The sequence below is a fragment of the Aegilops tauschii genome, chromosome 5, assembly GCF_002575655.3.
Source record: "Aegilops tauschii subsp. strangulata cultivar AL8/78 chromosome 5, Aet v6.0, whole genome shotgun sequence".
Classification (NCBI taxonomy): Eukaryota; Viridiplantae; Streptophyta; class Magnoliopsida; order Poales; family Poaceae; genus Aegilops; species Aegilops tauschii.
In genome coordinates, this window is record NC_053039.3 from 479453709 (window position 1) to 479467668 (window position 13960).

Here is a 13960-nt window from a genome sequence, read left to right on the forward strand (position 1 = left end):
TGTTGTCGTGTTGGTTCTCTTGTGCAGCAAAATCTAGCGATTGGCGTTCTCTTCTACTGCTACATCCTACCCTCAGCGAACACATGAGAAGGAAACGTTGAAACCGTTGTATCGACGCGCGATCACATAACAGAACGCCTACGGAGCAGAGGAGCAACCTGAACCACCCACATAGGTGAAAAAAGAAGATTCAGATTAAGTAGACGTCTGAACGGTACAGGCACACGGTTCTAGAATGACTCATGGCTAGAAGATACACCACTTAATCAGCAATACCCTATGATTATACAACATTGTTCTAGCGAAAACATGTTCCATTTGCAGATGTTATAGCTGAGGGCATCACCAATGTTAGCTTTCGAATGATGCTCAAAAGCCATCCATAGATAAATGGACGTCCTGGTTCCATTTGGTTCAGCGATAAATGTCTATTAGTCCAACGCAAAATCCCAGACCTGGTCCCTAGCTTTATGATGAGTTATCTTCTGAATAATTTGACTTTTATTTGAGATAGATGAAGTGTGACAACCTAACAGAGTAACAGATGAGCCGAATGTGACAATGTCTTCCAATTAAGCTCCATGTTTTAGGCTATTTCTCGTTCAAATCAATGTGTGTGTGGACTAGGCGAATGATGATTACCACTTTCGTAGAATCTTAGTCAAAATATATTTGACGCTTTATATTATAAAGAAACCACCGAGCACAACAACAAGTCCAGGTCCAACAAACAAGCAAGAGTACAAGAGCCAAAGTGCGAGAAAAATAAAAATAAGTCTTATTGGGCACAAACACAGAACACCCCTACAAAGATAAAGCAAACACACGCTAATCCGACTAAGGAGGCGGTGGTGGATTCGGAGGAGCAAGACGCGAGGCAATGGACCGGAGCTCGGCGATGATCCTGTCGATGTTGTCTCGAGCAAGCCGCTTGCTAAGCGGTCTCCGGAGCTGCCAGAAACCACACATTTTATAAATTGTGTTAGTCACACACAAGGGAACCACATGTTCAATCACCAACTTATTGCGGAGACAAGAGCACCCACAACTACCCAAAGGGGGTGTGGAGCAGAGCAAAGGGGGTAAACACTTACAGAGTGGTGTCTAACAAATTCAAAGACCCCAGACATCTGAGCAGGGACTGCAAGCTACCCAATTGCATAATCTGTGGGAAGAACTCTCGTGCCACTAGGGAATGTGTTTGGTTGAAGCAAATGAAACCAGCGCCCAAGTTTGTGGGGTATGCTGCCAGGGGACTGGGGGTTCTTCTTATCCAAAATTCAAAAGAAGTGAGTGGTGAGCAGACAAATCCCATGACAATTGTCAACATTGTATCTGGTGAGATCAATGAAACACAATTCCTAGAAGGGTTTAATTACATTATGGGTGAAATTTGGGAAGGTGCCTAAGTGCTTCACACATTTCTTTGGGATGTGTGAGGTGGCAGCTACTGTTGGCCCAGTTCTAGAAATTGATATGGAAACTATTCTTCAAGAAAGGGCGAGAGCTAAAGTTGGTATAAGAGACTTCGGAAAATTGCCAAAGCACACTGAAGTCACTGATAAAGAGCTGATGATCTACAGAATCACCATGGAACTGGAAGAAGTGGTGGAGCAAGGATGGTATGAGGAGAAAAGGAAACACGATTCAATTGAAAATGAACAAGAAGAAGTTGAAGATGATATGAGGAAAAAACTGCGAATAGGGGAAATGGACACTGGAGGAAGCAAGGAGAACTTGTCTCTATGTAGTGTGGGGTTGAAACACTTTGAGGAGATGAGACAAAAAAGTGAGGAACTGCTTATGATCCAAAAAGAATACTTGGCAGAAGTGGGGTTGAGGAAAAAAATTGAAGCTAATTTGGATAAGATCATTCCGAAAATGCATGAAATGGAGGAAAGCAGATTTAGGCAAGAAGCTTGGAGGGCTATAGAGGAGAAGAAAAATGCCAGCTAGGAAACAGAGAAACAGAAACTGATTGAAATGATAAAAGGACAACAAGAAACGATTGATAGATGCATGGAGAAGATAGATATATGGGAGGAGAAAGAACTGACTGGTGAAGACTTTGGTGGAAAAAGTGGATATGAGGAAGAAACTCAACAAGAGGCTGGACTTGATGATGCTTATGCTGACCCTGTTGACTACAATGCCAGTCAGGAATCTGCGGAATCTTTAGGCGCCAAACTGGGCATAATCTTTCTATGGGGAAAATTTTCCTCTGGGAATGGCTTGCACCCAAAGGGAAATCTGGAGGAATACTAGTTGGTGTTAATAATGGCTCTTTTGACCTGGTACAAGTAGATAAAGGGGTGTACTTTGTCAGATTATTATTATTTGATAAGAAAGCAAAATTCCATTGGAATTTAGTGACAGTATATGGTGATGCTCAGAAGGATGGAAAGGCTACCTTTCTTGCTGAGTTATCTTGAACCATGTGTGATTGGGGGAGATTTCAATCTAATTAGAAATAACTCTGAAAAGAATAAACCTGGAGGGGTTGATCACTTCAGTTTTGTGTTTAACGCTATTATAGAGCATGCTGGACTTAGGGGCCTTCCCCTAAATGGAAGAAATTATGCTTGGGCTAACAACTTGTCTGATCCTACCTTTGAAAAACTGGATAGGGTCTTGGTTTGCCCTGATTGGGAAGACAAATATCCCCTGGCTATTGTCCATGCATTAGAAAGAGAGATTTCAGATCATACCCCCTTATCTTAGACACTGGGAACACAAACCTACACATTCTATTTTCAGATTTGAAAATTCTTGGATGTTGATGGAGGGTTTTAAAGAATTTGTTGAAAAAATTGGGGGATTAATTGCAAAGGGTCCAGTTTGGATGCCTGGCAGAAAAAATTAAGTAATATGGGACAGAAAATTAGAGGATGGGTCTTAAATGCCAATGCTATTTACAGAAAAAGAAAGAAGGAGCTGTTGGATCAGCTTGACAAAATAGATAAGAATGCTGAGATCATGGGGCTTTTTGCCCATGATAGAGAGTTGCAGAAAAAGATGAGAGGGGAATTAAAAGAACTCCTCAAATTGGAAGAGGTTATCATGACAAGGTGAATGGGAGGAGAAGAAATTATCATGACAAGGTGAATGGGAGGAGAAGAAAAAAAAAAGATTCTATCATTAGAACAAGAAGGAGAAGTGATTGAAGGAGGAAAAAATTTGACGAAATTTATCACTGAATATTACAAAAACCTATATGGTCAAGCTGAAACTTCTGCAATCAATCTTAATACACAAGCTCCTGAGAGCATTTCACCTCAAGAGCAAGAACTCTTGCTGAGACCTTTTTTAGTGGAGGAAATTCACTTAGTAGTGTTCTCCATGGAGAAGACTAGGAGTCCTGGACCGGATGGGTTCTCTGTGGATTTCTATCAACACTTCTGAGATGTGGTCAAGATGGATCTGAAGGCCATATTAGATGATTTTCATAGTGGTAATGTGGATCTGTCTAGACTTAATTATGGGATCATAACTCTGGTTCCTAAAACTAGAGAAGCTAAACAGATACAGAAATTCAGGCCTATTTGCCCGCTGAATTTAAATTTTAAAATAATTACTAAAGTCTCGATGAACAGGCTTAGTAAGGTAGTTAATCCTACCATCTCCCCCATACAAACTGCATTTGTGAAAGGGAGATATATTATGGAAGGGGTAGTCATCCTACATGAAGCTTTAAACTCTATTCATACTAAGAAACAAAGTGCCATGTTATTCAAAGTAGATTTTGAAAAAGCATATGATAAAATTAAATGTCCTTTTGTCCATAAAATGCTAAAATTGAAAAACTTTCCTGACAAATGGTGTGATTGGGTTATGCACACCATGAGAGGGGGTCAAGTAGGAGTCAGAGTGGATGATGATATAGGGCCTTTCTTAAACGAGAGAATTCCTTATTTGACCCTTTATTAAAATTTGCCCCCCCCCACTATTTGACACCTAAAGTTAATTTTGTTCCTTATACGACACTTTCGTCCATTTTAAGCAGTAATGGTGTTATGTGCAAAGTGAAAATACCATTTTGCCCCTTGTGCAGTGTGTAACTACCCTGGGTGTAGTTAAAAAGTAATCAGTTCAGAGCAACTCCAACGGGCCGACCCAAACAGACGTCGCATTTGTCCGCTTTTTGTCCGTTTGGGTCGGCCGCCGTCCGCTTTTTGTCCGTTTGGGTCGGCCGCCCGCCCGGCGTCCGCCCAGTTTTGCATTTGGGTCGGCAGTGCGCCCAACGCGTCGACCCATTTCATGTCCGCATTCAACTTTTAAATAAAAAAGGCCCGCGGCCGATCATGCCAGCGGCCATGTCTCATGCCGGCACCATGCCAGCGCCGGCATACAATGCCGGCTTCAGAAAATACCACAGTTCATGCTGGCGCACTCGCCAGCCGGCCGGCACATATGCCAGCACACAAAAAGGGTGGGACTTGAGTTCGACCACGCCATCGCAGCTCCTGTGGTCATGCCGGCACACGTGCCGGCATACCAAAAAGATGGCCCTCGCCGCCATAGATCACTCGTCGTCGAACTTGAGCATGTCGGCCTACATCTTCTCGAACCACGGCCTCTTCCTTGGCGAATGCTTTTGCTCGGCGCCCGTCTTTGGGTCTTGTCCAATGTCTCGCCAACACTCGGAAAGAAGTTTGTCCTCGGCAGCTGTGTACGCCTTCGTGCGCTTGCTCTTGCGCTTCGGCTTAGGACCGGCGGCTTGGTTGGCGAGCTCGTCCTCGAACAAAGGCTCCACTTCGATGTCGCATTCGTCCTCTTCCTCTAGCCCATAGTCGTCCGGGAACTCGTGGTCGAGGGGGAAGCCGTCCAGGTCGATGCCGACCTGATCACGCATGAAGGCCGCCTGAACGGGATCATAGCCAGCGGCCGGCGTGAACGCCCCGCGGCCGTCCTAGCTTTGTGTCTCATCGGGATCGTAGCCAGCGCCCGGCGCACCACCCTCGAAGATGAGGTTTTGCATGTAGTCCTCGTCGACGGCGGACGGCATTTCCTCGAACAGGATGATGAGCGCGTTTCCTCGTGCCGCCGGATGACGAGCCACCGACCACCGGGGTGGCGTTGAGGTCGATGGGCGCGGGCGCGGGCATGGAAGGCGCGACCACGCTCACGTCGGGCGAGCACTCCCGAAGAGGCGGGAGGCCTGCGGGTAGACGTGGAAGCCGGGGACCGGGTTGCAAGCCGACACGCGGGGTGAGTCGGGCAGCACCATCTGAGGAAACACCGACGAGCCGGTGCTGGCCGTGGCGACGGCGGCTTGGACGAGGCTGTGCTGGCTAGGGTTTACCCCTAGCATGTAGAGCGCCTCCCTCGTTGCCGCCGCGACGAGGGCATTGGTGAACTCCTGCTGCGCGGCGGCGATGGCGGCGGCCTCATCCCTCGCGTCCGCGGCGTGCCTCCGGCCCTTCCTCTTGGCCGACTCCCTTGCCCGCTGTTCGGGCGTCAGCGCCTTCTTCGGCTTGGTCGCGGCGGCGGTGTTGTGCGGGGCACGAGGCTTGCCTTTCCCGGAGGGGGCGACGGCGTCGGACGAGGCGAGGGAGGCGAGGCCGGCGGCGGCGTCGAGGTCGATGGCGTCCTCCATGGCTGGTTGGGGGGCGGGGGCGTGCGCGGGCGGGAGTGTTTTTGGAAAAAATGGAGGGAAATAGTGGTGGCTGCCACCGACCGGCGGGCCCGGGGAGAGGAGTAAGCGCGCGCGCGCGTTCGTCTCGTGTCCGCGCCGACGCAAATCCGGCTCAAAATTGGGTCGGGAATGGGTCACCCGCGGACGAAAAACAGACGCGCGTCCGTTTGGGTCGGCGCATTGGGCCTCCATCTTTGTCCGCGCCGACCCAAACGAACACGGGCAGACGAAATGGGTCGCCCCATTGGAGTTGCTCTCACACATGCTAGGGATGTTCAACAGATGCTGTCCATGTATATGTAAGCTCCAGTATTTTGTTCATAAGGTAAATTGTTCTGCACATGTAAAAGCTGTACAAAACATCCAAACTTGTACTAGCATATCGATGGTCAGTACATTACCTTTTTTTGCGAATAGCACAACGACGCCCAAGCCCGCCAGTGAGGCCATGGACAGAGCGGTGGAGCGGCCATGGCGTCGACATCTACGGCCCCGATGCCTTCGAGGCTGGACGCGAACCAGCAATCTGAGCGACACGTGCAACAGGTAACGAAAGGTAATTGGTGGAAGAGGATGCTGGTACAGGTTGTGACTCGTCCTGTACTTTCCGTCGAGACATAGCTTGTAATACGTCCGAGTACATTTCGACGAGATGCACGTATAAGCTAGCCGCGGGAGATTACTTTCCGGCCGCCGATCGGATACTCGCGTACAAGCAGTAGGTAAGCAACGCGATCAATTTTCACTAGGTAAGCAACGGGATTTAGTAGTATGTGATTGTGATGTGACTATGTATAATACTATACTTTGGAACATGTAATCAAATTCAGAACGACGTGTTAATTGGCATACTATGTGAAGCACTCTAGTTTAGAGCGAGATGAACTAATCATAGGGGCAAAATGGTCTTTTCACCTTGCACTTAACCCTGCTACTGCTTAAAATGGACAGAAGTGTCGTACAAGGAACAAAATTTACTTTAGGTGTCAAATAGGGAAGAAATTTTTATTTTGGACCAAATAGGGAAGCAAATTTTAAAAAAGGACCAAATAAAGAATTCTCTCTTCTTTAAAACCCACAAAGGGCTTAGACAGGGGGATTCTTTGTCTCCCCTGCTCTTTGATTTCGCTGTAAATGCTTTAGCCATTATTCTGGATAAAGCTAGAACAGAGGGATATATCAAAAGGGTGTTGACTGAATATCACGATACTAGAGTAAAGATGCTGCAATATGCAGATGACACTATATTTTTGCTTCGAGATGATGAAGAAAGTGCTACAAACCTCAAATTCATTCTTATTGCATTTGAGCAGTTGTCCGGACAAACTACCAATTTTCATAAGAGTAACATTTACTTGTTTGGTGAAGCAAAAAATAGAAGTGAATTATACCAAGAGACTGAAGGAAATATGCCCTAGAGGCAATAATAAAGTTATTATTTTATTTCCTTATACCATGATAAATGTTTATTATTCATGCTAGAATTGTATTAACCGGAAACTTGGTACATGTGTGAATACATAGACAAAACAAAGTGTCCCTAGTATACCTCTACTTGACTAGTTCATTAACCAAAGATGGTTAAGTTTTCTAACCATAGACATGTGTTGTTATTTGATGAACGGGATCACATCATTAGAGAATGATGTGATGGACAAGACCCATCCGTTAGATTAACATTATGATCGTTAAGTTTTATTGCTATTGCTTTCTTCATGACTTATACATGTTCCTCTGACTATGAGATTATGCAACTCCCGAATACCGGAGGAACACCTTGTGTGCTATCAAACGTCACAACGTAACTGGATGATTATAAAGATGCTCTACAGGTGTCTCGGATGATGTTTGTTGAGTTGGCATAGATCAAGATTAGGATTTGTCACTCCGTGTTTCGGAGAGGTATCTCTGGGCCCTCTCGGTAATGCACATCACTATAAGCCTTGCAAGCAATCTGACTAATGAGTTAGTCACGGGATGATGTATTACGGAACGAGTAAAGAGACTTGCCGGTAACGAGATTGAACTTGGTATGATGATACCGACGATCGAATCTCGGGCAAGTAACATACCGATGACAAAGGGAACAACGTATGTTGTTATGCGGTTTGACCGATAAAGATCTTCGTAGAATATGTAGGAGCCAATATGAGCATCCAGGTTCCGCTATTGGTTATTGACCGGAGATGTGTCTCGGTCATGTCTACATAGTTCTCGAACCCATCCTGCTCGGGAAGACGAGACGGCGGCGGCTCCCTGAAGATGGAATAAAGGTCTCCCCGCCTAGCCCCAGTTCCAGTGGTGCGTCTAGCATCGTTGGTGGGCGTGTGGAGGTGTGTCTCCGGCGGATCTATCCTTGGTGGATTTGCTCGGATCTGGTTGTTTTTCGTCTATGTTCGTGTGTCTTCGGACTGGATCCTTTCGATCTACGTTATCCTTCATCGGCGGCGGTTGCTGTTCTGGTGCGCTGGTCCTATGATGCCTTAGCACGACGACTTCCTGACTGTCTACTACAACAAGTTGTGCCCGACGCCGGCGAGGGAGGGGCGATGACAGCGGCGCGCCTTCGGCTCGCTTCAGTGCTTGTAGTCGTCGCTAGGTGGTCTACGGACCTGAATGTAATTTTTATTATTTCTGGTGTTTGTTATACTGTCATGATTGAAGATGAATAGATCGGAAGTTTTTCGAAAAAAAAAGAAAAAGCTAGATCACGGACTTAGTGTGCTAGTCCTTATCCCTTCCGAGTGTCTACTCATGCATGACTGGATGCGGGATCCCGGTGTATACCTGTACGCATCGACAATAGAATATATATGTAGCAAATGTGGAAAACGAAATGGAAAATAAATAAATAAGAGCATCTCCAATAGACGGTCCATATGTAAAAATAACCAACTTTTGGATCTTCTGAGGCAAAAAACAGCTCTCGAATGCAAAAAAATTACATCTCCCCCTTTCGGGGATGTAAAATACAACACCTCGCGGTGTAAATTTACGTCTCCGGAGGCAGGAGATGTAAAAATCGCGGCCGCGCGCCAACGCCCAACCGCCCTTCAGTTCATTTCCCCCTTCTTCCTCCCGCCCACCGCCGCCCCGCCGCAGCTCCCCGACGCCGCCATGTCGCAGATCCAGCCCCGCCCCTACCCCTGCCGCCGATTCCACTCCGCCTGGGTCGCCGCCCGCCGTCGTATGGGCGGATCGGGCCGTCGCCGCACCGTGCCGCCCAGGCCCCGTCCGCCTCCGCTCCGCCCTGGCCCCGTCCGCCTCAGCCCCGCCCGCCTCCGCCCTGCCCCGGTTGGTCCGCCTTCGCTCCGGCCTCCGCCCGCCCCCGCCTGCATCGCACGCCGCCGCCGACTGCCCTCGCCCGCACCGCATGCCGCGCCCCGCTCCGTTCGCCTCCGCCCCGCGCCGCACGCCGCCGCCCGCTCCCTACTCGGCCGCCGCCCCGACCTCTCTCCACCCGCCACTGTCCCGACTCGCTCCGGTCGCCGCCCGGAAGAAGACTCCGAAGGGTCAGTCGGGTATCTTCGGCGTGAGGGCGAAGCCCTCCGGGAACTTCGGAGTGGTGTTCTCCGAAGCCGGGCGGCGTTGGTGGCTTGCATGTATCCCACCGCCGACGAGGCCGCGCGTGCCTACGACGTGGCGGTGTGGCTCGACACGTATCCCACCGCCGACGAGGTCGCGTGTGCTAGTTTAAACTTATGTCATCTATGTTTGAAGTATGTTTGAATATGATGTTCGAACTATGTTGAGATGAAGTAGTAGTTGGTCGTTTTCAGAATTTTACATCTTTGTTTTGGACCATCTGTTAGAGTTGCTCTTTTACATCTTTGTTTTGGACCATCTGTTGGAGTTGAGCCTTTTTTAAAGATGTAAAAAACACGTTTTGGTGATGTAAATTTTTACATCATCGATTTGGAGCACCAAAATATACATAATCTATTGGAAAAGCTCTAAGGGCAAAGAGATACATGTTACCGTTGGGGTTGGAGCATTGCAAAAATGGGAGTGGCCCCATTTGACATATACGGGCTTTGTTTTACGGCTTTCTGCTAGAAATGCTCTAAGGTTCGAAATAAAGATTCTTTTAGTCTTTGTCTGCCATGCACTATTGTCATTCGGTGAACTATGGGGATTCAGCGTCATCATACCGTAGTACTCTTTCTGTAAACTAATATAAGAGCGTTTAGAATACTGAAATAGTGATCTAAACGCTCTTATATTAGTTTACGGAGGTAGTACATACTCAGAACTATTTTCAGCATGAACTGCGCTATGCTGTGTGTAGGGTGTCAGCGTTGTCAGCATCAACTGGGAATTAACAACTAGCTACTCAACGATCTCGTCCATAGTTCCATATTGATAGAGACCCATCGATCCTCTCGAGGTCATCATAGTGGTGTTGCAGTAACCTGAGCAATTAATGTGGACGCAGAGATCTCGATCCCATCGTTACTAGCCGCCGGGTCGTCGGAGCCAGTAGCTGATAAGGCGTGAGATCCACTCGTTCGAATCAGATCCGATGATTTCTTTCGCTTCTTTTTTGCCGCCTTGCGATCCTCGTGTGTACGTTAGACTACCCACTGGCCGGGCTATAAAAGGAGCTGGTGCTTCCTTTCATGGCCAGGCAGGACACGCTCTAGCTCGCTCGCCCTTCTCATCATTCTCAGGCAGCCCCCGTCAGAGGCAGCTCCAAGGCTGCGGAGTTCATCCTGCTGTTGCGAGAAGGTATCGGTTTCTCGCGCTTGCGTTGTGCGCTGCATACAAATTCCATTGCTAGTTTCTACTTTTGTGGTATACACACACATACAGTGTTGCCGTGTAGTCTCTGAGCTTTGGTTGTTATCTGCCAACTTAGTCAGTAACTTGATGTCACCAACAGTGGAACCTCTCACTGCAAATAGCCCGTAACTGATTTTTCTTTGCTGCATATATAAGATTCATCGAATGTTTATTCACATGATTAGCATCCCTTTACTCAGGTCTACGTATAGTCAGACAAGATGGGGAGTGTGCACAGGGCCACCTTGGTTCTCCTCATGTTCTGCTTGGCGGTGCTGGGGAGGGCAGAATATCTCAAGTACAAGGACCCGAAGCAGTCGATTGGTGTTCGCATCAAGGACCTGCTCGGCCGGATGACTCTCGCGGAGAAGATCGGCCAGATGACTCAGATCGAGAGGGAGAACGCCACGACGGGGGTGCTATCCAAGTACTTCATAGGTAAACCAGAGCTAAATATGTAGCAAAAATATGGTGAAGGACTGCAGAGTTTGTGTTTGACATTGGTGTGCATGCCGTGATGCAGGCAGCGTGCTGAGTGGTGGAGGCAGCGTGCCTTCTTCCAAGGCAACCGTTGCGGCTTGGCAGTCGATGGTGAACGAAATGCAAAAGGACGCCATGTCCACCCGCCTAGGTATTCCGATTATCTACGGTATTGACGCTGTGCATGGTCACAATAACGTCTACAAAGCCACCGTCTTCCCCCATAACGTTGGCCTCGGAGCTACCAGGTGTGAATTTCTCTTCATTTTTTATATGATAGATACATTTCGTGTATTACATCGATAATGCGATGCATATGTCAATTCCCCGTCTATATATATTGTTAACGTGTCCCGGTCTTCCAGGGACCCTGAGTTGGTGAAGAGGATAGGAGAAGCAACTGCTCTTGAAGTTAGAGCCACCGGGATTCCATACGTCTTTGCTCCATGTATTGCGGTAATAGATAATACTATTGCGTGTTTAGCAGTTGGTCTCCTAGCAAATATTTGTTGTTATGTTCTTTCTAGTAGTAAATACAACAAAGATTTATTGTTCTTACTTACTCATTTATTTGTTTATGATCAGGTTTGTAGAGACCCAAGATGGGGACGCTGCTATGAAAGCTACAGTGAAGACCCAAATGTTGTCCGTTCAATGACCACAATTATCTCTGGCTTGCAAGGCGATGATCCATCAGATATCAAAGGAAGACCATATGTTGGTGGAAGGTATATTTACCCTGACGTGTAAATATGAAAGTAATGTTACACTAGGAGATGTGACTAACTTTGTCATCGCTTCGATACCCTCTGCAGTAAGAAAGTTGCCGCATGTGCAAAGCACTATGTTGGTGATGGTGGTACGTTTATGGGGATCAACGAGGGCAATACAATCATCGACAACGATGGCTTGATGACTATTCATATGCCTGCTTATTATAATTCTATCATCAGAGGCGTCTCCACTATTATGGTCTCATACAATAGTTGGAATGGAAAGAAAATGCACGCCAACCATCACCTAATCACTGATTTCCTCAAGAACAAGCTCAAATTTAGGGTATGTTTCTCATGCCAGGCAAAAGAACAAGCTCAAATTAAGAGATACTCTTTTCATTAATTTTTGGTATTTCGTGCACATAGGGTTTTGTGATTTCAGACTGGGAAGGCATTGATCGGATTACTACTCCCCAACACCTGAACTATTCTTATTCGATTGAGGCCGGAGTAGGTGCAGGTATTGACATGGTAAGCAAAAGTCCTTGTCTGGTTAATAGCTAGCATGATAAAGTATATTCCTTGTCTGGTTGTGATACATTCTTGACAACTGTTATCCCTTCTGCAGCTAATACAAATCTGACATTTTCTTCATTAGATATTTGTAATATAAGCATACATAATCATAAAAAAGTAAGTTAATATTGTCGTACAACTTCACCAGAAGGCAAAAAATTACATCTATTATCCAGTTAAAATATGAGAAAACATATCAATAGACTTCACCCTCTCTCACTTTTCAATACCCCAACATTTATATTTTGATTAAAAAGGTATGTGTGTTTTTCTGCAGATCATGGTTCCTTTTGCCTACACAGAATTCATCGATGGACTGACATCCCAAGTTAAGAACAACATTATCCCCATGAGCAGAATCGATGATGCTGTCTACAGGATTCTTCGGGTTAAGTTCACCATGGGTCTATTTGAGAATCCTTATGCCGATCCAAGCCTCATGGGCGAACTCGGAAAGCAAGTTAGTTCCTAACAACATACTTTCTTTCTCTCACACTTCATTCTTCAAAATATAAAATTCTTACTGTAAATTCATTCCTTTTGTTAGGAACACCGAGAAATCGCCCGGGAAGCCGTCAGAAAATCACTGGTGTTGCTGAAAAATGGAAAATCTGCCTACACTCCATTGTTGCCCCTCCCCAAGAAGGCCGGTAAGATCCTCGTTGCCGGAAGCCACGCCGACAACTTGGGCAACCAATGTGGAGGATGGACGATCACATGGCAAGGATTGACCGGCAACGACAATACTACTGGTAAATGGTGTTTGGTGTTTCATTCCTTCTAGTGCTAATTTGAAGCAACGTCGCCATTCATCAATGAAACAGAAATTCATGGAAACGTATGATGAAACGCAGGGACGACCATCCTTTCGGCGATCAAGTCCACCGTCGACCCCAGCACGCAGGTGGTCTTCTCGGAGAACCCGGACAGCACCGCCGTGGACAGCGGCAACTACGACTACGCGATTGTGGTTATCGGCGAGCCGCCCTATGCTGAGACGTTCGGCGACAGCCTGAACCTGACGATCCCTGCCCCCGGACCCTCGGTGATCCAGACCGTCTGCAAGAGTGTCAAGTGCGTGGTCGTCCTCATTTCCGGCAGGCCGCTAGTGGTGGAGCCATACATCGGCGCCATGGACGCGTTCGTCGCCGCGTGGCTGCCCGGCACTGAGGGGCAGGGCGTGGCCGACGTTTTGTTCGGCGACTACGGGTTCTCCGGGAAGCTGGCGAGGACGTGGTTCAAGTCGGTGGACCAGCTGCCGATGAACGTCGGCGACAAGCACTACGACCCGCTGTTCCCCTTCGGGTTTGGCCTCACCACGCAGGCCAAGAAGTGAGTCCGGTGAGATGACCGAGATGGAATGTATCTCGGTTGGGCTGTGAGAGATGGGATACATTGCGTTTGTGGTTGATTTGTTTTCAATAAAAGAGCGATGCATTCTTCCGGCTGTTGTGGTGTTAGTTCTGTTGTGCAACAAAATCTAGCGCTTTCTTCGACATCCTCCCCTCAGAGAGTACGTGAGAAACAACGCCCCAGCCCTTTAAAAATGTATGAAGACCCAACTCTGTAAAAATGTAAAAACAGCGCCCCAGCTTGGTGGTACCTATTTTTTACGGTCACCTCAACTTGGCTCTACCTCTCTTGGATTGGCAACTAAAAAGAGTAGACTTTCAATTCCTCGAGCACAAGGTTCCAGGGAGGCTTGTCTCGTGGGAGGGCAAGAATATCACTGCATTGGCGGCACCGCTCTTGTCAAGTCGGTGTTCACCTC

General features: G+C 47.3%; 1 protein-coding gene across 1 annotated transcript; it reads left to right on the forward strand.

Annotated features, from left to right (window-relative positions):
• Window positions 1-10257: 10257 nt before the first annotated feature.
• On the forward strand, window positions 10258-13636 carry LOC109745613 (uncharacterized). Its single transcript, XM_020304735.3, has 10 exons — window positions 10258-10363; window positions 10618-10855; window positions 10941-11145; window positions 11263-11353; window positions 11483-11625; window positions 11713-11956; window positions 12040-12144; window positions 12467-12649; window positions 12737-12941; window positions 13044-13636. The coding sequence occupies exons 2-10, from the start codon at window positions 10639-10641 to the stop codon at window positions 13523-13525; spliced, it is 1875 nt and encodes a 624-aa protein (XP_020160324.1). The 5' UTR covers window positions 10258-10363; window positions 10618-10638; the 3' UTR covers window positions 13526-13636.
• The last annotated feature ends 324 nt before the right edge of the window (window positions 13637-13960 follow it).